This window comes from Halichoerus grypus, chromosome 1 (assembly GCF_964656455.1).
Source record: "Halichoerus grypus chromosome 1, mHalGry1.hap1.1, whole genome shotgun sequence".
Classification (NCBI taxonomy): domain Eukaryota; kingdom Metazoa; phylum Chordata; class Mammalia; order Carnivora; family Phocidae; genus Halichoerus; species Halichoerus grypus.
Window position 1 is genome coordinate 3,413,894 of NC_135712.1, and position 23,548 is coordinate 3,437,441.

Genomic DNA, 23,548 nt, shown 5'->3' on the forward strand with positions numbered 1-23,548 from the left:
GCTGTAGGCTATCTACCTCTCTCTCCTTCTATGTGCATCTGCAATCTGTCTGCAATTCTCCTCTAATTATAAATTTCATAGACATATAAACTTGAGCATATTGTTCACCCCATGTTGCTCCTTGTTTTTAGAACACTTAAGGATAACGTCACAGTCAGAATGGATTACAGTTAACCGCTAGGCAGGCAATCCCTAAAATAAACTCTGTATTAGGCCTCATTTCCCTTTCCAAGTTAGGAGGTATTTTTCTGGTCACTGTGTTTGAAAAGAATATAAAGCAGAAACTACCATTTATTACTATGGGCCAGACTCACTGCATACATTCTTCTAAAGAAGAGAAGCTCCAGGGGTGCCTGGTGGGCTCAGTCAGTGAAGGACCTGACTCATGATTTTGGCTCAGGTCATGGTCTCAGGGTCGTGAGATCGAGCCCCGTGTCGGGCTCTGCACTGGGCATGGAACCTGCTTGAGGATTTTCACTCTCCCTCTGCCTCTGCCCCTCCCCCTCACATGCCCGTGCATGCTCTCTGTCTCTCAAATAAATAAATAAAATCTTTAAGAAGAGAAGTTCTGTACGCTGGAAATCCTGGAGCACCGGCAGCAGCAGAGCCCTACCCCCCACTGCCACCCCGGCCGCCAGCTCGGACCCAGCCCGCGGGTCTGCACTCCGGCCTGCCCGCCTGCTGGGGTGGTCGTAAGCTCACTGTAGACTTCATTCTGCGTCATCTGTGTGCATTTCAGAGTGCATCCCTAACATCCAAGATCCTTGCTTATGGTTCAAGATAGCCACAGTGTGATTTTCACACGGAAAGGAAATTAACGAGAATCTCCCTTATCACTCCTCAGCCACTTACGTCTTCATCCACATCTCTATATCTCTGTACATCTATATGTCTGTATCTGTGTCTTTAGGGCATGCTTTAAGGATCAGAAGTAGTATGTATTCTTCACCAAGTAAATGGCAGGAATGGAAAGGGGACGAAACATGTGGATAGAAAGAGACTTAAGGAAACAGCAAATAAACACAGTGCACGGCCAGGTTTGGATCCTGACTTAAAAACGTGTGTGTGTGTGTGTGTGTGTGTGTGTGAGAGAGAGAGAGAGAGAGAGAGAGAGAGAGAGGGAGAGAGATGGTTCCCTTTCCTTTCTTTGCCATTATTTGGTGAAGAACACATATAGTCTTTGGTCCTTAAAGCATGCCTTGAAGGTGGGTGTCATTCTTCCCATTTTGTAGCTATTAAGGTTCAGAGAGTTTCAGGAACGTTTCCAAAGTCACGCAGCAAGTGAGCGGCGATATGACGGCAATGAACAGGAAGGGCGTGTGTGAGTGTCCGGCAGCGGGGTGATGGTCGGCAAGGGAGCCGTGAGGGACTGACGGCTCGGGGTGACAAGCCGCCGTGGGACGATGGAGGCCACAGTGCGGGAGGCCACCCAGCGCTCCGATGGAGCTCAGATGCAGCATGGGTACAAAGCTTCCCGGAATTGTGGGAGACCTAGTTTGGGGCAAACCACAGGGGCGCCCCCAAATACCGACCTCTCTGCCCTTGCAGAGCCCTTCCCTCCTCAAGGTGGGGTAATACCAGCTCCACCTGCTTCAAGGCGCCGTAAGCCCCCGGGGGGAAGTCTCTGCACTGGGCCCGAGAGGCTGGAGAGACCATCCCATCCCGTGGGAAGACCTTTCCCTGAAGTCTGCACCGTGGGGCACAGGACCCGAAGCCAGCCTTCCTGGGTCCACCCCCAGCTCTGCCTGCACCCTGGGGCCGTGGGCAAATTCTTCATCGCACACTCTCCGCATCTGCAGCAGCGGCAGACGCTGGTCACCTCCATAAAATCCTTAGAAAGGTATGTGGTCTGTGGTGAGCACTGTACAAAACCTGCTGGGCAGGTGCTACCCCCACTTCACAGGGTGGCATCTGGGTGTCAGGATCCTACAACTGGCACAGAGCAGGGCCAGCCACAAACCCAGCCTGCCCATCCCAGGGCTGCTGCGTGAGCAACAAGCTGATGGCGGGGGCGGGCGTGGGGGGCGTGGGGGGCGTGGGGCCGAGGGATCTGCAGCATACCACGGCCTCCCAAACCCACCTCTTTATCAAGCATCTTCTCTCGGCTCCGGCACACAGGAAGCCCTCAGCAAACGTCTCTGAGGTGAAAGGGTTTGGGAGGCACTTTTGCTCAGCACCCCACGAGTTCACTCCATCCAAACGAACAGCAAAACTTGGTGTGGGAGGGGAGAGACAGCTAAGGCCCCGCACAACTTGGGGTGTGCGGCCGGCCGGCAGGCAGGTCACCGGTCCGTGGAGGCGGGCGGGCCCGGAGGGACGGGAGGCACACTGGGCTGCCGGTGAAGGGAAGGCGCCATCCCCTCACTGCGCCCCGCTCCCACTCCAGACCCACGATCCCACTGGCTTTCAGGGATATGGGAGGAGCCCTGGGAACAGGACGTGTGGCACAGTCTGAGGCCAGAAGCCCGCAGAACGGCGTGGAAAAGGGCCCTGGAGCACCCTCCTCCACCTTACGTGGCCACGTCTCTGCAGATTAGATGAAGGATCCTGGGATGAGATGAGCCCGGATCACCTCGGGGGGCGGGGGTGCTCAAGTGAAGTCACAAGGTGGCAGAGAGATGTGAAGACGAACAGAGAGCTCTGAAGGCACCCGAGCGGTGTGGCCACAAGCCAAAGCGTGCTGACAGCCCCCAGCAGCGGGAGAGCAAGGAGCGGCTTCCCCCTAGAACCTCTAGGCCAGCGAGTCTCTGCCAACGCCTTGATCCTGGTCCAGCGATGTGGATCCTGGACTCTGGCCTCCAGAACTTCGAGAGAATAAATCCGTGCTGTTTGCAGTCGGGCTGACAGTGGGAATGTGCCACAGCGGCCCCGGGAGCGGACGCAGCCCTGGGCCTCAGGCTGGACTCTCTGCAGGGACCAGGAATCCCTGAAGCTTGTGGGAGGCTCGGAGCGCATCTGTGACGGGGAGCACACTCCGGGAGGGGTCACGGGGGACGGATTATAGGCGGGAGGCCCACCCCCTTGTCCCCTCATAAGAGCTGATGTGGGCTTGGGCTGGAGCAGGGGGTGGGGAGGCTGGGGAAGAACAGTCTGGCCACGCGGGGACATTCCTGTCCTGGCTGACGACGTTCTTTAGCAGGACACAGCTACGCAGACTGTGTAAACCCGTCCAGCTCAGGCTCTGGGCTGCTTGGGCTCGGCGGCCTCTCGGGGCCCGTGTCCCCGCGCCTGCGTCTGCGAGGGTCCAAGGCTTCCTCCGCCCAGAACCCGTTCGTCACGGCAGGTCCGTCCCACCGCTCCCTGTCACTCTTCTGGGTCGCTCTGTTTTGTTTTTCTACTTCAGGCGTCTGAGGTCACTCTCCCCGGTTATAAATAATGGATCGCAGGGGATGGAAAGTGCAAAGAGCAGACAGCTGGAAGGGTAAGAAATGTGCGTACATGGAGCACCCTTCCAAGGACTGCTTCAAGTGAGGACATTTCCAAAGGCGTCTCTCTGGTTTCAATTGGCTTTACTTCTTGAGTTCCCATTCAAATAAGAGATGGCTCTTGATGTACGACCCTTGCATTTCCCGGAGCTGGGCCCTCACCCAGCTCTCCCGCCTAACCCGTGCCCCTCCCCTCAAGGTCTTTGTCCAGCTCTGCTGTATCAGGGGTCTGAGTGTGGGCCAGTGAGACCCGTCCTGGGGTCCAGGCTTCTTCATGCCTGGGGGGAGGGGCTGTGGGGAGGACCACCCACGGGAGACCCCAGCATGCAACCCTCAGCTGCGTTGGGCAGGGCCGAGGGGGTGGCGGCGGGTGAAAAGACATGGGGGAGACCTAGCCTGGGAGGCGGGAAACCCTCCTCAACTGAGACCCCGAGCTCTGGCACCTTGGAAAGTGAGCACCACCGCTCCCATCCTCTTTCCCAGATGGAACAACACAGGGGAGCACCAGCGTGCAGCCGAGGGGCTGTTGGTGAGGGAGCTGGTCCTGCGTGGGCCTCCTTGGGGCGGGCCAACAGGTGGCCGCAGAGGCCTTGGCCAAATGGCAATTGGCCCTGAGGTTGGGGGTGGGGAGCAAACCCTGAGGATTCTGGGTGACTTAGGGCTTGCGGCCCTTTCAGGGGAACCTGTCAAGGCTTTGGGAGGAGGGTGATGCATCTTCTGGCTTGAGGCTCCTTTCCGGGAATTACACGGGGGACCGTGACTTCTTTCCAGAGGAATCCACTCGTCAGCACTATCTCCTTATCTGGGTATTTTCAAGTAATCCTGGAAATCATTCACTACCCCTGACCTTCTTGAGACCCATGCTGGAGTCTGCACTTGCATGAAACCCGGAATCCACACCGTGAGCAGAGGTAGCCCAGGATGAGCTGGAGAAGCAGGTCAAGTTTCCACGTCCTTCTGTCCACCTCCCCTCGGCAGGCCTGGGAAGCAAACCCCACTTCCTCCCGTTAATGGCGGCCATGGGGACCCTCCCCGCACCGCTCACTTTACAAGGCCACTTTGTTCCAAGTGCACGAGGCAGGCAAGAGGAGGGAGGGGCATGTTTTTATTCGAAGTTCTTTTTCATGAAATGCCTCAAATAAACTATAACTTTAAATCCCCTTTGAAATAATTGTAATACCCCCGGAAGTTTTGGGGTTTGGATGGGGACACCTCATCCTGCAACAGTCATGAGCTGGGGGCTGACATGGGCGGTGACAGAGCACAGGACAGCGTGGGCAGCGGATCTGAGGTCCTCACACAGCCACCTGGCGAGCCGCGGCGGGGGACAAGGAAATCCGAGAGACGTGGGAGAAAGTGGGCAGTTCAGGGCCACGGGAGTGGAGGAGAAGTCCCTCCTTCCTGCCTCCTTCCTGCCTCTTTTCCCTTTTCTCTTTATTGCCTTGAAATTTCATTAGAAAAATTCAACATAGTTTCTTGCCAGAAAAGAAGTGTCTCTGAGTGTAGGCAAGGGGCCTCGAGTCCAAGTCGGCCGCGTGCCTGCTGCCGCGGGGGCTGCAGTGGCCTCCCCACCCTGCTTCTTGTCCTTCAGAGGCTGGCCTCCACCCGCCAGGCTGAGGCCTCGCGGGCCTCCTGTGGAGCTGCCACAGTCCCTCCAAAGGTCAGGGTTCTGCTCAGTGCCGTTGGACTTTGGGGGGGGCGTGTCCCTGTGATGTAACCTCAGCTGGGGCCGTGTCTCCCCAGCCACGCTGAGCCACAGACCTGCGTGCGGGCTCACCCTTTAGTTTGATGCCTGGGGCTTACAGCAGCTGGCTGAAAGCGGCCAACCCCCTGGCTCTTTTTTTTTTTAAGTTTTTTTTAAAGATTTTATTTATTTTTTTTTGACAGAGATCTAGAGAGCATGAGTAGGCAGAGAGGCAGGCAGACGGAGAGGGAGAAGCAGGCTCTCTGCTGAGCAGGGAGCCCGATGCGGGGCTCGAACCCAGTACCCTGGGAGACGAAGGCAGACGCTTAACCAGCTGAGCCACCCGGGTGACCCCCGCCCCCCACCGGCTCTTTCTTCCAGAAACCAAGCCTGGCCCTTAGGAGGGGCAGGTGAGGGGCGGGAGGCGCCGCGAGGGGCCCCTTTGGTGCCGGGACCCACCTCGGCTCTAGAGCGGCCTCTCCCGGCTGCCTGCTCTGTCCCTCTGGAAGACATGCCCAGGGCTCACTGCAGGGGCTGAGGCCGAATCAGAAATCCGGGAGCATGGGGGGCAGGGGGGCGGGGGTGGGGGGTAGGGGGGCGGAGTGTTCCAGGAGGTCTGGCATCCAGCCTGTGGCCTCGGCTGCTTCTGCACAACACCCAGGAGATCCAGGGTCCCTCATCCCTGGAGAGACCAGTCACTTCTCAGCGCCTTCCCCCCCCACCCCCCGGCCAGGGCTGTCCGCCCCGCCGACGTCCAGACGCTACCTGGCCCTGTGTCCACACAGCTCTCCGAGGTTGCACCCACTTCCTTCACCTGCTCAGCCTGGGGCCACCCAGCCCGGGTTCCAGAAATAGCTGTGGGGGAAATTCACTGCTCCTACACTTCCCCACGCACGCCTTTGCTACGGAAGCGCCTCCCTGGACCCCAGCTCCTTGGATACCCCAGGCTGGCTTTGCCGATGGGGCACAGATGCCATCTCCCACCTCTGCTACTTGGGGCACAGCCTTCTAAACAACACACACAGAATGGGGTCAAATACATGCTGGGACCACGGCCATGCATCCGGGCGGCTCCAAGGAGGGGGCGTCCTTAAGTCTCAGGGGCTCCGAATGTCCAGGCATCATTGGCCATCACTGGGGTCACGTTTCCCAGCCCCTCTGGTGTCTGTTCTGGGCTCTGGATGTTCTGTGATCCACAGCGGCGGCGAGATGTGTTAGCCTTCAGAAGCTCCACCAAGAGGTCTCAGCGTACGTACGAACCTTTCACCACGGCTCACATCTTCACTTTTCCCTGCGTGAAGTTTACAGGACACAACTCTGAGCGAAATCATTCTGGGGCTGCTGCCCAAGCGCCCTGGCAATGGCTCGAGCCCAGCCTGGCTCACCAGCCACGCCCGCGGCTGTCTGCCCTCAGCTTTCCCGCACGCAAGCCCTGGGTTTGCTGCTCTCGCAAAGGCCAATTCAACATTACTGAAGATCTCTAGATGATAATGTCAAAAGGCACTGCGTCTTTTTCTGTTATTTGTAAGGCTATAAAAGTTTTTTAAAAAAAAATTCCCTAAAAGCAGAAGCTGTGAGGACAAAGAGCTTGATCACCGGGTTCCGTTAACTGCTTACAAAATACATCAGCCCCGTGTGTGACTGGCCCCCAGGATGACCGAGCTCCGGCCCCCCTACACCTCCCTCTGGTGGTGCTGACTGCGGGACAGGGGCAGCTTGTCCTCATGGTAGTGCTCCGGGCTAAACGGAGAGAGTCTGCCAAAGCCCGCCAACTCCTGCCATTCTACGGGTGGGCTCTGACTTTGTTTCCCCAAAGCACCCCACCTCCGTCTCCCCCAGGCCAGCCGTCTAGTGGCCAACGTGGCAGCGAGCCCCGGGGCCGCCGCTGACAGCGACTAGCCACACCCCCCGCCAGTGCAGCTCCCTTCAACAGCAAAATCACCGTTAAGGGCTTGGGTACCACAACCACCCCCCTCCGGCAAAATAAATGAGGCTGAAGCCTGGAACGCTCATGCAACCGGAGAGCTGGTGTGCACGCGGAGCTGGCTGTCCTAGTTCATCCATGCCTGCCTGCCTGAGCAGTCACCCCACCGCCCGCCCTCCTCGCTGCAGTCCCCACAGCTCCATCTCTGAAACGGAGGAGAAATGAAAGGCATCTGTGGTCCCAGCTTCTGTGAAAAGACCAGGGGGACGAGGGTGGACCTGGGGCTACCCCAGGAAGCATGGGATCACGGAGCTGGGAGCACCTCGGGGCTGGGCGGGCCCTGCATGTCACAGAGCACGCCTGGACACGGGGCCCCTTGTGGGGACTGACGGCCGGCTGCCCCACGGGCCACTTGCCAACCCAGGAGCACGAAGCCAGGGGTCTCCATAAGGCTCTCCCAACAAGACACGGAGATCTGACTGCCTTACATCCACAACACGAATAAATAAGTTACAAACAAATAAAAATAACAGGGACTTTAGGTAGCACTGGCCACGTACTGGCCCCCTTTTAACACTGGACACACATTTACGCATTTAATCAGAATGACCGCATGAGGGAGATGCTCCCTTCACCCCACTTCACAGATGGAGTCACCGAGGCATGTCAGGAACTTGCCTGCACACGACCCTCTTCAAAGGCAGACACACTTGCCCCGGAACCCATGCTCTCGACCGTGACATCATGCTGCCAGTAAATGCGCGGAATGTCACTGAATCTGAGAGGCAGCCCCCTCCCTGAGCAGTTTACTCTCCCCGCCTGGAACATATCCCACCTCCCAGACCACACCACACACAACTCCTCAGATTCACACAACTGCGACCAGGAAACCATGGAGGGCTTTAGGGAGAAGAGTGTTTTCCAGAAAACACAATGATATACCCACTGCAATGAGGAAATAATGTGAATGACTGAGCTCTAAAGACGATCAGGCAGGTTCACTGAGGGTCAAACGGATAAACAGAACGTGGACAATACACATGACGGAATATTATTCGGTCTTAAAAAGGAAGAAAACTGCCCCGTGCCACAACGTGGACGAAACTTGAGGACACCATGCTCAGTGAAGTAAGCCAGCCACAGAAGGACAAACACCGTGTGACCCACTCACAGGAGGGACCCAGCGCAGTCAGACCCACAGGGACAGAGAGTAGGAGGTGGGTGCCAGGGGCCGGGGAGGGGCTGGGGGAGTTCGCGTTTACCGGGGACAGAGTTTCGGTCTGGGAAGATGGAAAAGTTCAGGACGGATGGTGGGGACGGCTGCATAAGAATGTGAGTGTGTTCAGCGCCACGGAACCCGGAAATGGTTAAGATGGCAAATTTTATATGTATTTTGTTAAAATTAAAAAGAAGGCATGCGGGGCAACATCTAAAGCCAACTTGCTGAGATGTTCTGGCCCGAACTTAATCTTCTAGACCAGGTTTTCAGCAGTGCTGTGAGATTCTGTTCAGGCCAATGCTCCCATCCGGTGATCAGCCTGGGGATCCGGGGAGCAGACGTGCAGCCGTGGTGGAGGTGAGGGGGACAGGCGGACAGGTGGGTGCAGTCAAGGCAAAGGAACCACACTGTCGACTGCAGAGATTGGTTTTTTTGAGGTTGCAAGTATCTGGGGCTGAGGAGCTGAGTGCTGTTTAGACAGTGGCCCACCACGTGACCGTATCCCAAACATGCCTAGGGAGAGATGCATGCATGTGTCCGTGTGGCCCGGGGGGCGCTGAGACACAGGGGGGCATCCTTCCTGGGGGCGGGACCAGCTGGTGGGCTGCTGCTGTCTTGTGCAGGTGGGTACGTGGGGGTCCCTTTGTATCTTCCGGGTACCCTCTTATCCCTTCTAGCTCTAGACCTCCGCCAGTTCCCAGTAGTGCAGGCTGCCGGGTCATCGGTGGCCCGGAAGCAGGTGACCGGGTACGGACGGCTCAGCCTCTGCCTTCTGCTGTGGGAAGGGCCTCGGGAGCAGCAAAGCCAGGACGGGGGTGTGGGGGCCCAGCCTCCAGTGAGCCAAGGCTCCCTGTGCACCCAGTCCCGCTGTCTGACCGCGGGGCGGCGTCCTGGGCTCCCTGTGGCTGGCTCTGCCATCAGCCGCTTGGCTGAGTCCGTTTTCTCTTTCATCTGCATGTCGGTTCACATCAGCCGTCTGACGGGGACACCATGCTCTTCGTCTGCTCTTGCTTCTCTTCCTGGATGACCGGAGCTGCACTCTGCACGTGTCTGAGGCCAGGCAGCCCTTAGCTCACAGCGGCTCTGGGGAGGCCGCCGGCCCTCCCGGCTCGGGGCTCACGTGGTCCTGTTTCCAGCAGCCTCTGCTAAGTTGGAGATGAAGGTGTCCTGGACAGTGGGCCCCGGGGGCCTGGGGCCTTAGTTCAGGCTCGCAGTGGACTCGCAGAGATACCGACCGGGGACGGGAAGGGTTGCCCCAGCTCCTTCCACAGTGTGCTGGGGGAGGGAGGGAGCAAGGGCCTGCATGCAGGACGTGCTGGCCGAGCCTCCCCGTGTGGCCAGCTCGCCAGCCCTGGGCACTTCGCACATTACTTAGTGCCATCTGCGGTCACCCAACGGGGGCGTCACTGCCGCGCCCACTTAACCAAGGAGAAGGTGACTTCCCTTGGGCCTCCCAGCCGTCAAGGGACAGAGCTGGATCTGTGGGGCTGTTGATTCCTCCCCACTCGGTGTGGCCACCCCTCCAAGACAGGGGGAGCTGCACATAGTCTGAGAGACCGCCGTGTCATTATCTGTCAATCCTGATGACATTAGTGGGGTTCAGCCACGCCCCTCCTGGGGCCTCCAGATGTTGGGAACGAGCCTTTAGGCCAGGGCAAGTGGGAAGGAAGAGGGAGGCCAGCATTCTCTGACTTCTCAGCGCCCAGGGCTAGGTAGAATTCGGAGAGGTTGCGTTTCCAAGAGTTTCTGTTTGCACAACACCTTCTGGGCCGATCTACTTGTTGAGCAAGAGGCTGAACACACGGTGTTCTTGTTAAATCTCGCCTCCCAGCTCTGACCCAGCTGGAGACAGACGGGTCATCGTGAGCTCGGGGGCAGGCCTGGAGGCAAAATGCCTTCCCCATCGCCCGCAGACCATCTCTGGTTTTCCGCTGGAAACCAAGACGGTGTGGGATGACTCCCTTCTCCAAACTAGGAGTCCCCAGACTTCCTTGCGTTGCAATTAGCTTCTGTTACCATTTCAGTACCCGCGTAAATATCTTAAGCTATAAACATTTAAAGAAAGATAAGCAGACGGGGCTGGAACTGCGGGCGATGGCCGAGGGGTGCTCCCGTCCCCTGGCAGGGATGCAGGGCTAACAGGAACGCCCAAGCCCAGAGAACTCACCATGGGTCTGCCTAGCCAGTGCATCAGCCCTGTGCAAACCCAGGGAAGACCCCTCCGCTCCTGGGCTCCGCCGGCTCGGAGTGCGGGCAGAGCAGGTGCGCACATCTTAAAGTGAAAGGGAATTGTCACTGGGCTTTGCCGGGTGGCAGGACAGACGTATTTTCCAGGAAGGGGAAACGTGCCCATGAGTTGGGGGGGTCTCAAGGTCTTGCCGGGCTGACTACACGGGACAAGACAGGGGCAGCTACACCCTTCAAGAATGGAAGACAGGACCGGCCTGAAGAAGCGCAGCGGCTTCTATTTGCGCCAAAGGCAAGCAACGAAGGTAGACGAGCCTGAAGTCCCTTGGAGGGCGCAGGGCTGGAGCAGGGCGCAGGGCTGGAGCAGAGCGGAGGACAGAGGGAGGCAGGCGGGAGAAAGGGAGGTGGCTGGCAGGGCTGCAGAGGCCTGTCCTCCAAGGGCGGGGGGAGGGCCCTGCCACAGAGGAAAACCGAGGGTCCGGGCCCTGTAGGCGCCGGGGGAAGGAACCAGGGGCGTACCCCGGAATCCCTGTCACAGCGGGCCCAGGTAGGGTGGACGCCGGCTCCCTGGGAGAAGACGGGACCCCTGAGCGCACAGGGCCCGGGGAGGGGCTAGCAGTCAGCCGTGAACCGGGCACAGTCTTCTGCAGATAGTTCAACAACTTCCCAATGTTGCTCTTCCCTTTGGGTTTTCCTCATTCATTTCCTTGTTTTAGAGTAGAAACCACTTAACAGAGTCAAGTGGCTGTTGGCTGTCTCGGACCTGGGTTCCAGTGGCAGAGTAAGGCCGGGGTTCCTGCGGCAGCAAGACTGGGACAAGGACGTAGGAGCTCAGAGTGGCCGAAGGTGGTCCGGGCAGACTGCCATGTCCCTGAGCGGCCAGGGCAATGCACCAACGGAGGTGCTCCCTTCCAGAGCTGGTAGGAGCTCCAGAATGCCCATCCTTGTCCAGATGAGGCTTCCCAGCAGCTCCAGCCCAAAGCCAGGCCCCAAGGTCATGTGAACCCCTCACTCTTCTTCATTGGTAATGGTAAGGTCATCAAACGCACGCCTGGACGTGCTACCAGGCAGGGCCCCTCCTCCTCCCCGATGCCAAGGGCACCACCCTGGCAGCCCCGGGACATCCCAGCTGAGTGCCCCCTCTCTCCGATATGCCGTGTGGGGAAGGGGAGAAAGGAACAGGTACTGAGGCCAGGGCCAGCGGAGGAAAGGAAAACGCAAACCATCTGGGCAAAGAAGAGAAGCAGCATCTTCTGGAGAAGAGTCCTGTGGAGCGGGGGTCCCCAGCTACCCAGCTTTGGGGACGCTGACTCCCACTCCCTCCTCCTTCAACAGGAGCAGGGGAGGAGGCACCAAGGGGACAGGCGTGTGGAGGTGAGTGAGGCTGTCCCCTTGGCCAGCCAGCAATTCCTAACCTGGGCCACCCTAAGGCTTCCCAGTCTGCAAAAAGTCCCCTTCCCCCACGCCGGGCCCCCTAAAGCCAGTCTTTACCAAGGAAGGGAGCCTATTCATCAAGCATCCCACTTCTGGCGCACAGCCCTGGCCCACCAGCGGGGCCTGCCATGTCCTTCTGTCCGTCAACAGCTGTGGTTTACTACCTGTGAGCCCATCGCTCGGTGCGACAGGGTCGTGGGTATCACTTTCGCACGGGACCCAGGCCTCGGCACACAGTGGCTGTTCCATAGCTCCTCTGGAGAGCGGCCTGAGTGATGGGTCTTGTCCGGCCGATTCTACGACAAGCAGCACTACCGTATCCCCACCTTACACAGAGGTTAGGGACCTCGCCCAGGCCACGGGGATGCAGGCGAGGCCCTGGGAGCAGCCGCACGGCTCTCTGCTGCCTTTGTGGGGACCCAGCGGGGCGCAGGCTCGGAGGAGAACCTCTGCCCTCCAAACCCGCCCCCCCCGCACAGCGCTGAAGGAAAGCCCGCAGATGAGAGCTCGATCCCCTCACGGCGGCCTGAGGATCCCCCAAATTCCCCCTGCTGGCCTCGTGCTGTGTCACCCTGGGTTGGTCGGAGAGCTGTGTGTCTGGAGTCTTCTTCATGTCAGAGGCCCTGAACTAGCTACCCGGGAGCTGCAGGGGTTTCTTCAAGCACCTGAGACACATCCAGTGTCACCCCAAGTACGTCCTCAGACAGGGCAGGCGGCCTCCCTTCCGGTGACCTGGGACCGTTCCCCCTAAGCTTGGCTGGAGCAGATTACACCTGCAGGAGTCACTGCTGTGAACGCTCTCCCCCGACATTGGTGCTCTCTCTGGGGGGGAGCGTGGGGTGCCCAAGAGAAGGTCACTGGAGGGGCAGAGGGCGGGGGAGACAAAGCAGCGCCTTAGCCCCTCCCCCACCCCCAGCGCGCCCGCCCCTCGGAAGCAACAGGGGTCTGTGTCCATGACCTTCCTGGGAGAAGCGCTGGGAAGGATAAAAGGGTGACAGAGCAGGGCTGAATCCAGTGCCTGGAGCCTTAAGGCCGGAAAGCGCGGCCACAGAAAGCATTGCTGGACACGCTCTCAGCAGAGACACTTGCGGCCCCCACCATGCTGCCGGGTGTGCGGTGAGAGCCCCGTGGTCCTTGTCCAGCACGTGCTTGGAAACCCCAGATGCTTCGGCTCTCAACCTCGGCTAGAAGTCCAGCTACGAGCCTCCACCAGAGTCAGCAGCACAGGCAGAGGGCGCAGAGCCCGGTCGAGAACCGCTACCAGGCCTCGCGGCCACGGGCGAGGTTTAGACCCCAGCCTACTCGGGCTCCCCCTCCCGTCTGTATCAGCGAAAGGCCACTGTGGACAGAGAGAGGGACCCTCCCTGTTCCCGCGGTACCCCGCGCACTCTGGTCGTACGGTCTTGTGTCCTTCTCAGGACGGTCTATAGAGCAGAGACGGCCGTCCCACTCTACGGAGGGGGAGGCCAGCTCAGAGCTGCCCGCCGACTTGCTCAAGACCACAGAAAGTAGGGGAGCCGGCACTCAGCGGCAGATCTGGCCCCCCCCGAGGCCACGGCCTCTCTCCTGAATGCAGGTGTGCCTCCAGGGCTGTTTGTCCGGAGGTCACCCCAACCTGAGGTGTGTCACCTTCTAAAAACCAGCCTGCCTGCCACGCGGGCAGAGCTTGCCAGCCTCAGCGCTCACCTCCCACCCTCTGGCGCCTCTCTGCCACTTCTTACCCACTTCCAACCCAGCTTCTCGGGGAGACCTCTGGGAAGTTCTCGGGAAGAAGCTGTCACTTCTGACCCGGTGGCGGGCATCTCATCTCATCTCTTTCAAAAAGATGAAAATAGGCCAATCTCTGAGAATTCTCATCGGGGGGGGTAGGGGTGTGTGTGCTTGTGCAGATGTGTGCACGTGAGCTTGTTTGCACGTGCGTGTGTCGGCGTGTGGGTTTGCTCTTGTGAGCGTGTGTGCTTCGTGCACACGTGTGCGTATCCGTGTATGTGTGTGTGCAACATGGTTTCATGTGCGTGTTGTGTGTGAACACGTTTGTGCCCGCGTGTCCGCAGCACAGGGAGGTATTCAGCCGAGAGTCATTTCTACCTTTGAGGGCGCTGTTAAGTCCCTGCTCAGTCACTGGTGCCGAGTCCTGGAAGTCAGGGGCCCGGAGTCCAGTCCTCCGTCTGCCGCTGACCAACTGCCCAGCACTGACGAACCAGAGGCTTGACAACCTGGCCTTGCAGACTCTTCCTGTTCCCTGCTCTCTGATTCTATTAAAGCGGGCGCTGGTGGGGGAGGGGCAGTTCTCACTTCCTGGGATGGAGACGGGGATGGGAGAGTGAGGGTGGCTTCTGGCAAGTCTATCAGCTGGCAGAGGCACTCCAGAGATCTCTGGAGACTCCCCCCGCTTCCCCCGCCTCATGCCTGCTCTGTCACTGGCTGGGGCATCCCTCCCTGGCTTCCCGGCAGGGGGCGGGGGGTCCTTGAGAAGAGCAAGGGGATTGGTGGCAGCTTCCCTGAAATGTCCAGCTGAAGTTTGGGAGTGATTCCTCACTATGGCTTTTCCCGGTGGGGGGTGGTTCTGGAGGAGCTAAGAATCCCCCCTCCAAGCCAGCTTTCTTATTGTGCCTCTCTGCCAATCAGAAACATGGGCCCAGGACGCTCTGGACTCAGGCCAGGGGCTTAGCAAGGGAGGGGCCAGGAACAAAGACGGTCTGCTGGGAAGCCTCTCCTATGAGAGTCAAGTTGGTTAGGGACCCTGGACATCTGGAGGGCTTCATGCCTCCAGAGAAGGGCAGAGAGACCACAGGGCTGGTCTGGCCTGTCCCTCAGTCTCTCTGTGGGCCCAGGAGGTAGAGCAGCCTCAAGGACCCCCCTCTGCTGTCAGAGCTGACCATCTGCCCAGTGGGGTACAGGGAGCGGCGGGGTGGGGGGCTGCCGAGCGCAGCCCCTGCTGCCCAAACCCCGCCCCCCCACCTGCTCCCCCCTGGCCAGGAAGCACCACCACTGGGGGGGGGGGCTGCGTACTCGGTCACCCTCCGTGCCTCAGTCACCATCCCTGTCCGGGGACCACATCCCGCAGGGCAGCCCAGGGGCTCTGCGGCGCGTCTGCTCTGGGAAATGAAAGGCTTCATGCACCAGCCTCTGAACATACAAACTCAGCCTGATGAGATTTGTTACAAAGAAAGCTCTGCCCATGAAGTGGAAAAAAATACCCCCTTGTGGGTCGCCCCTTTCCATGGGGGGGGGGAGGCGGCGCGTGGGGACAGCAGCTCCGCAGAGCCCTGTTGCCCCCAGCCCAAGTTGTCAGAGGCTGCAGCCCGGACCCAGGACGCGCGGACGCACAGACGACGGCCCTCCCCACGGGCCGCCCTCCGTCGCTGCGCCAGGTTCCCCCACCCGCCGCTACGACCCCCCGCGCCGTCACCGGGGAGGGGCCCCTGCGCGGGATCGCACGGTGGGGGCCAAGCACAGCGCTGCGGGGGAGGGCGTGAGCAGCGGGGGTGGGGGGCACACAGCGGGGGTGGGGGGGCTCGCACCGGAGGCCGCGGGTGCGGAGGGTGGGGAGGAGGCTACCTTCTGAATGCGCCCATCGATGTCCAAGTAGATGGCCTTGGGCCGGTAGCTGGAGGAGCCGGATCCCATCTTGCGCCGAGCGGCTGCACTTGGACTTTTTACTGTACTTTCTCGACGCCAGCCGCCGCGGGGAGGGCGGGGAGTGGGAGGGAGGAGGGGGCGGCGGCGGCGGCAGGAGGGGGGAGACCAGCCAACCAGAGCGCCGCCGCCGCACCGGTGCGGGTTCGGGCCGCCGCCTCTGGCGCGCGCGTCTGGGCTCGTGCTCCGCCTCCAGCCTCGGCCTCCCTCCTCCTCCCTCTTCCTCCTCCCTCCCTCTGCCTCCCTCCTCCCCCTCCTCCTTCCCCCCTTTCCCTCCCACCCCCTCTTTCCCTCCTCCGCCTCCCTCTTCCTCCCTATCCCTCCTCTTCCCTCCCTCCTCCTCCCTTCCCTTCCCTCCTCCCCCTTCCTCCATTCCCACATTAAGGCACACCCCCTCTTCTTCCGTTTGACTCCAGTCGCCTTGGGGATAGGGCCAAGTGAGAAGCCTATCTCCAAGTGACCCCTGGACAGATGCCCATAGCAGGTGACCCCCCGGCTACAGAGTTGGTCACCTTCCCAAGCGCCAGAAATTCCCAGAGCGACCCCCTCTGGCTGCACGCTGGTCACCTTCCCAAGTGCCAGAAATTCCCAGAGCGACCCCCTCTGGCTGCAGGCTGGTCACTTTCCCACATGGACAGTTGCCCAGAGCGACTCCTTTGCCCCAGGTGGCTAATCCAGAACTGTTCAGCATTAGGCAACTCCCCGAGGCTCAGCCTCTCGGGCCGTGATTGCCATCCTCATGTAATTTGACTAGGAAATGGGAAAAGTTGCTTCTCATTCATGCGCATCCTTCTAAGTTTTCTGTACATTCTCGGGAGTGACAGCCTCTTTCCGGCTGCACCCAGAGCTGAAATGGCAATTTTATTTCTGTTCTTAATGGAGCTGGAGAGAGGATTACCCAGCCAGCAGCTCTTGCTCTGCCCACCCTCCCCCCACCTCGTTAATCCCTGCAGGGAGTATGGGAAAAGCAGGAGGGAAAAAGAAGGGATTTCAGGCAGTTAGTGACCTGTAGATCACAGTGGGGGCTGCTTTGCGGCTCCCGATTCTCTGGGATCTCCGAGTGGGACCCAGATGGGGGGAGGCTGGTAAGTGCTGAGTGGCTCCAAGTGCCTTTCGCTCTTGGAAGCGAGTGTCAACCCAGCCAGAGAATGCCCTGATTGTTCCATTCTATGTGGATTCCAAGCCACTGCCTTGCATCTGTTGAATGTCTGGGTTTTGCGTCTTGAGAGAGTGCCTGGTGCACACAGGCTCGTCCCTCCCTCCAGGCCTGCCCGAGCCAGGCTGACCACTGCCAACGGTCAGTGCCTTTCCCTTCCCCAGCCATGCAGCCTCCCCTGGTGCACAGGCTTTCCAGAGTCTTCTGGGCCCCCTGGAGCATTGGCCAGGCTGGAGCGCTGGGGAAGGCGGGGCTCATCGTCTTTACGGGAAGCGTTCTTCCTCAGCCTTTGGACAGTCTAGTGTGTGTCATTTCATGTCTCCTGCCTGCTCTGGGAGTAGGACTCATCATTCTTTGAGAATGATGATGGCTTTGCCCTTGCCTCCAGCCCAGTGAAGGGACCACGTCAGAACCTGGGCACCATGAGACTTGTTTTAGAAGTGACTAGAGGGAGAGCAAGAGGCAGCAGGAGACCTTCGAGGTGGGGGTAGCTGAAGCTGGGGGGTTATACTTGGCCACCTGACTCACAATCGTGATAACGTGTCCCCAGAAAATTGGGAAAAGCACAGTTATTGTAGTTCAATTTTGTTGTCGGATGTTCTGATGTTTGGGCTAATCCAGTGGTGGATCTGTGGGACGGGTGTGCTGCCCGGTGTGGAAATCTCACCACCCAGCAGATGGCTCATTAGCCAGGCACTTCTTTATTCCCCGTGTCTATAGCCATCTGACCTGACCCTCTCCAGTCATCTCCTTCTGGCGCCCTGGAAGGACAGGTGTCCAAATGCTGCGTGCAGCTCTGCAGAACTATATACCCCAGAGGGGAGCCTGCAGTGCTGGGACTGCGTCCGGCATCATGTGGGGCAGGCCTCCTTGCAGGCTGGCTGGTTCCGTATTCAGAATAATACTCCCGTAAGCGGGTGATGGACGAGGACTGCTGCAGATACAGTGAGACTTCGGCGGTTGCCCCTAAGAGGGGTCCTTGCCGTTGCCTCATTCCCGCGCGGGGCAGTGTTTCCAGCACTCGTCAGCACTCCTTACTGTGTGTCCGAGCCTCAGGAGAGAATACACAGAAATCTCGGCCTGGGGCCGCTGGCCTTTCACTGGGAGGCAGACAAGATGGGACAAAGAAATGTAGCATGTAGCGTGTTGGATCATAATGAGTGCCAAGGAGAAAAGTCCCTGTGGGAAGGAGATCCCAAATACGGCATATGGGGAGCTGATGTATTCAGGAACGCACCAGGCATAGCACACAGGAGTCGGGGAGCAAGGAGCCCAGAAGGAAAGAACCTTCTAGCAAAGGTGAAGAACCTTCAGGCCAAGGCTCCTCGCACAGGGGGCCGGTGCAGTGGGTGGGAGGAGGAGGAGGGGAGAGAGGGGGCCTGCAGTGGGGAGTGAGGTCAGAGAGATGAGGGGAGGGCAGGCCCCCGTGTGGGCCATGCAAGTCACCCGATGCCCCTGCTCTGGATGCCAGCCCCGCGGGCGGCGGAGCGGAGGAGGGACGTGGCTTACCCGCGTGTTGGTGTTTTGACAGCATCATCCGCTGCTGGCTGGCAGGGCTGTAGGAGGGAGGGCCGCGGAGACCCTGCTGCGGTAGCGTTTGCTAAGAGCGCAGGTTACGGGGCCACAGCGGTGAGAAGTGGCTGGATTCTGCATCCAGTGTGGCTGGTGCTCAGGTCTTTCACTTCTGCTCATTGCTTAGGTTGACATTATTTCTACGTTTTGCTCTCCTTCCCTTCTGTGTCATGTGGTCCTGCCTGAAGTCATGCTCCTTCTTCCTGGACGGCCCCTGGGGTGCTATCCGAGGAGCCAGCTCTCCCCTCCGAGCACCGAATCAGCCCAGGTATCTCTGCGGTGTCCTTGACCTGTACTCCTGACCCTGGCTTGGTCACCAGGAATGCAGCCCATATAAGTTCCCAGAATCAGGACAAAAACTAAAGAAACCGCCTGCCTCTGCCTGGTGGGCTGGGGGCTGGGGGCAGGACGAGGAGCCAGGGTGGAGCAGGAGGCCCCAGAGTGTTATGGGAACTTGGCGTTCACACAGTCCCCGGGGGAGTCACAGGGAAGGAAGCTTCTGATGGGCTGGGACGTCTGAGGGCCAGATCCTGCCTAAATCTCACAGGGAAGGGGGAAGAGGTGAAGGAGCTCCTGGAGGTGCAAAGCCAGCGGGGCTCCTGAGAGCCAGAGCCGGGGCCGGCCTCTGTCTCTGGCCCCCAGAGTGGACTGCACTTTCTTCTGTGCGTGCACACAAGCTCATTGCTGTATGCAGAACTTACTCGTGAATTGCCATAGAGACTGCCCCCAAGGAGAATTTCAAAGTAAGGCATGAGAGCCACAATGAAGAGCAGAGGGACTGAGCTGAGACCGTGGTGGGAAGGGCTGGGTCCTGGTCCCCGGGCCCCACACCAGCTCTTCATCTCCGGCTTGAAGAAGCAAAGCCACGTGAGGAGCAAGAGAAGGTCTTCCCTGTCTCTGCAGGGTGGGCAGCCTCCAGCAAGGATGCAGAGATTAGGAAGGAATTGGGGCACTTGGGAAAAGTCCAGAGGATGTATCCACAGCAGAAGGAGACGTGTGTCCGGAGTGGCTTGGCCAGGCAGAGCATCTTCCCTTGAGGCCAGCAGCACTGAGCACCTGCTCCCAGCACCTGCTGCCGATCTGCCCTGAGGGCATCCTTCTGCCTGTTCTGTCTTCAGTCTACCTGGTGTTTTAAATAACTGCTCTGAAGAGGATCCAGTTGCTTCCTATATGGATCCTTTTTCCAAACCAGGGGTGGAGTGGAGGGCACAAAGTGAATGTATCAGACAAGCAAAGTGTATTAGTGTCAGCTGCCTACAAGGCACTGAGCAGGGCTTACAAAGGGAGATTGGAGTACTCTGGACTCTGGGAGCACCATAGGACGGGATTAAAATTAATAAGCTAACTGGAGGTAAGACGTTTTACACCCTGACAGTTTTACTGTCAGCCTCTTGGAGGGATCAGCCTGTTTCACACGTATAGAATAAGCCGAACACCCCCTAAGCTGCTCTAACACTCTGGGAAGCCATTTGGCAGGTGCACCAAGAGTTCGAGAAAAGGTCTGCCCTGAGCTTTGGTGCAGAGGGAGAAAAACCGTGTGCACAAGAACCATCGCAATGCGGTGCTACTGGTATTTGACTCACACCCACATTGACAGGTTTCTTTCTATGGCTTTGGTAATTGCAAAATTATTACTAGTTGTAAATAATTCCAACAATGCAGTGGGAAAGGCAGAGCATCCAGATGAGAACATGGAGACGCACCCTGTTCTTAATCCTCGTCCGTGGATCTCTTGCGTGCACGCTCTCTTCTCTCATTAGCCGGCTCCCTACGCCGTGGGCGTTGCGATCTTCTCAGCATTTTGTGGTTGTAAGTAGTGCGGAAAGAATCCTCATGCGTGGCCTCATGGGTAGTTGTGTTTTACTGTGTAGCACTGGTTCTTGGAAGTAAGATTTCCAGGTGGAAGTGTGTGCACACTTAAATTTTTGATTTTGCTGAACTGCCTTCTGGATAGTTATAGCAAGTTATGTGCCCCCCATCAGCAAGCACACAAAATACGATAGTCGCCATCCTGTTTATATTTTCCAATCTAAAAAGAGAAGAAACATCTTGTGGTTTTTTTTAAAGATTATTTATTTATTTGAGAGTGAGAGAAAAAGAGAGAGAGAGAGAACACACAAGGGGGAGGAGCAGAGGGAGGAGAGAGAGAATCTCAAGCAGATTCCCCGCTGAGCAGGGAGCCTGACATGGGACTTGATCCCCAGGACCCTGGGATCACGACCTGAGCCAAAGGCAGATGCTTAACTGACTGAGCCACCCAGGCGCCCCCAAATCTTTTTTATTACTCATGTTTACCGACTCCTCTGTGCAAAGGATAGCAGCGCACTGACCATCATAGACCTTACAAATATTTCCTCCAAGTCAGTGGTTCATCTTTCAACTTTATTCATAGTGTCTTTATAATGAGGCTTTTGTATATTTATGCAACCAAGTGGTAGCACTGTGGGTCTCCTGTCAGCTTAGAAAGAAGTATCATTTCTAATAAAAAATTTTTTGTTAAAAGAAAGAAAAAAATGACCTACATTTCCAAAGATCGGCACTGGCTACTTAATCGTGGCGCATTCACTACGGGGAAAATCAAACACGGTAATTATGATGAGCGTTTGGAGGCCAAGGGGAAGGTCACAGCACATCCAGGACACGGTAGAATCCACAGAGGCATTTACACGCTGGACGCTTGTTCCCACACACGGCCTGTCTGTGTGGCCTGAGCCGCGTGCCAGAGCTGGACGCCCGCGTGGACAGAACCAGCCCCTCCTGCACAGAGTTTGCCCACCAGGCTTGCTCCGTGAAAACCGCCACGGGGTTGCGCCGGTTTGGAAAGGGGATATGAAACGGGGGGTGGGGCTCTAGGCACTTTCTTTTTCAAAACATTATTTTTTTGATTCTGTGATATTATTTTTGCCATGAAATTAGGAAAAGGGAAAGCAAGCATTAAGGTGACATACGATGAGCCCGGGCAAATCAGCGCCCTCCCACCTTCTCAGAAGGTTTACGAACGTGACGCCGTGAGCCTTCGTTTAACCGTGTGGTGTGGAGTTACGCTGCTTCCCCAGGCTCTCAGGGGGCCTCCCTCATCCCCTCAGCCAGCGACGGCCTCCGCAGGAGCGGGCTGGACCAGGCCCTCTTACTTCCTCTCTCGTGGTCCATTTTAGGGCCTCGTACCAGGGATCCCGGCCCCTCTCATCTCTCCGGAGCGCATGTTCCCTGCTGCAACTTCCTGGCGGGCCAGTCTGGAGCTGTCACTTCCCCGCTGGCCTCTGTGGGGACCTTTCCTCGCCTCCCTGTGTGGCCTACCGGGCATCTTCCATCTGTCCCGTCCTTCCCCGTCCACACCCCCAAGGAGACAACAGATACTCGCTGTCATGTCTGTGACTTTGCACCTCATTTCATCGAGAAGAATGTCCCTTCCTCTCTCCTCTCCTGGATCACCTCTTTTTTAAGATCCATTAAGATCACCTACACGGTGCCAACTTCCCTGAACCCCTGGCCTCTGGAGCAGGGTGGGGAGCTCCTCCCCTGGGCCCCCAAGACCCAGCACACATCTGGGATCCCACGGGTGGCCCTGGACAACTTATGTGCTCCCCTGAGCCTCAGCTTCCTCCCTGATCGAATGGGGGCGACGACACAGGCTCAACGCTTTCTGGAGATTCACTGGGAGCACAGGCTAATGCGTGAGAATCCACTGGTTCAGGGCCTGGCACACAGTAGGAGCACGGGCCGTATTCTTGTCCCGTTAGGAAGACAGCGTATTGTTGGCTCATCCTGTGCACGGAACCACCATTGTCTTCTCCACTGAATTATGACCTTGGGAGGAAAAGACGGAGTCGTGGGGGTCTTTCCGACAGGGGCTGGCCCTCCACCTGGAGCTGAGTGGACAGTCAAACACTGTTCCATTAAGGAGTGCCTCCGTGATTTAGCAGCCAACCTTCCTTCTGCACATGGCCTGTGCTGAATTTTGGACATGCCTCAGTTGGCATTAAAACAGTACCAAGAGCCAACTGTGCACTCCTTGCCCCTTGGGCTACGGTGGCGTTTCTGAGGAGCAAGAGGCTGCCTCATGCCGACCTGGAAGGCCTCTTTCACCCTGCAGCCGCGGGGTGAACTTGGTTCCTGTCTGCCCAGTGAAGCCGGAGCCCCGGACACACCACGGCCGAGAGGTGCACGGCCGGAGCTCAGGAGCCGAGCGCTGTAGCCCTGGGGCCCGGCTCAGCTGGAGGGCGAACAGCGGGGCTCTCTGGGGCCCCCTCACCTGTCCTTGCACAGGGCTGCTGGGCGGACTCTCCGACTGTCTGCGAAGGCTTGATGCGCCCTCTCAGCTTCCCCGATCTGCCGCGTAGACCAGTGCTGACCATGGCCGCTCTCAAATATTTGGACCACTGTTGGTCTTCAGCTTGCAAATGCTTTTGAGTCCCTCAGGGCAGTCCACCGTGAGGAGCTCCGAGCTCCGATGTGAGCCTGACTGCTGCACGCCCTGGGCCGGGGGGTCCAGGCCCGTTAGGATGAAATGACCCCGACACTCTCTGGACTCTGTTTCTATGATCGGGTCGCGGGCAGAATGGAGAGCTCATTCCGCTTCATAGAGCGGCATTAACTGTGTGAGAACAGCGAAGACCAGCATCGTCGAAAACGTCAGAAACGGGAGGAGGTTCTCGATGTGCAGACGTGGGGTGAGTGGGGGCTTGGGTGCTTTGGGCCCCGTCACCACCGGAGGTCCCTGCTGACCAGCCAGCCCTCATTTCTGTCATTATCTCATTACCCTGTCACCCGAGGTCCTTGGACAAGGAGGGGAGGTGGCCGCCCACAGATGCCAACCCAGCAGGTGGGCTTCTTTCAGTCTGGGCCCCGGGGCAGGTTCTGGGAGAGCGTGGTGGGCATCTGAGTCTGTCCTTGGCATCCCCTGCCTCCAGCAGCTCCCACGGTGACCGTGCGGGGCAGCTGCAGGATTTTAAGTCAGGGCCCAGGCTGATCAGAGAGGCCAAATGACCTCCCGGCCCACGCTGGCTCAGTAGTGAGTCTGCCATTGTAAGTGGAGTCCACTGCGGACCGATGATGTCATTTCCAGAAACAGGGCACAAAGGCCTCATTGTTATGCAGACCTGTCCTTGATTATTCACCACTGGAGTAGATCTGTGGATCCTGGCACTCCGACTGGATAGCACTCTTCCTAATAGATCTTAAGGAGGATGGTTGTGTCCTATTTATTTTGGGTGGCTTCCATAACACCTTGGAATATGTTAAAAACATACGCAATGCTAGTAGTTTTAGGGGTCAGAGCTGGTACATATTCTGGTGGGAGAAACTCCTC

The 23,548-nt window shown here is 58.2% G+C and overlaps 1 protein-coding gene across 1 annotated transcript in view; it reads right to left on the reverse strand.

The window, feature by feature from the left end:
• PDE9A (phosphodiesterase 9A) overlaps positions 1-15,607 on the reverse strand; it is a 90,708-nt gene extending 75,101 nt beyond the window's left edge. The window contains exon 1 of the mRNA XM_036094384.2: positions 15,435-15,607. Coding sequence (XP_035950277.1) covers positions 15,435-15,503 — 69 coding nt within the window. The 5' untranslated portion in view covers positions 15,504-15,607. The remainder of the gene's footprint in view (positions 1-15,434) is intronic.
• Positions 15,608-23,548: the final 7,941 nt, after the last annotated feature.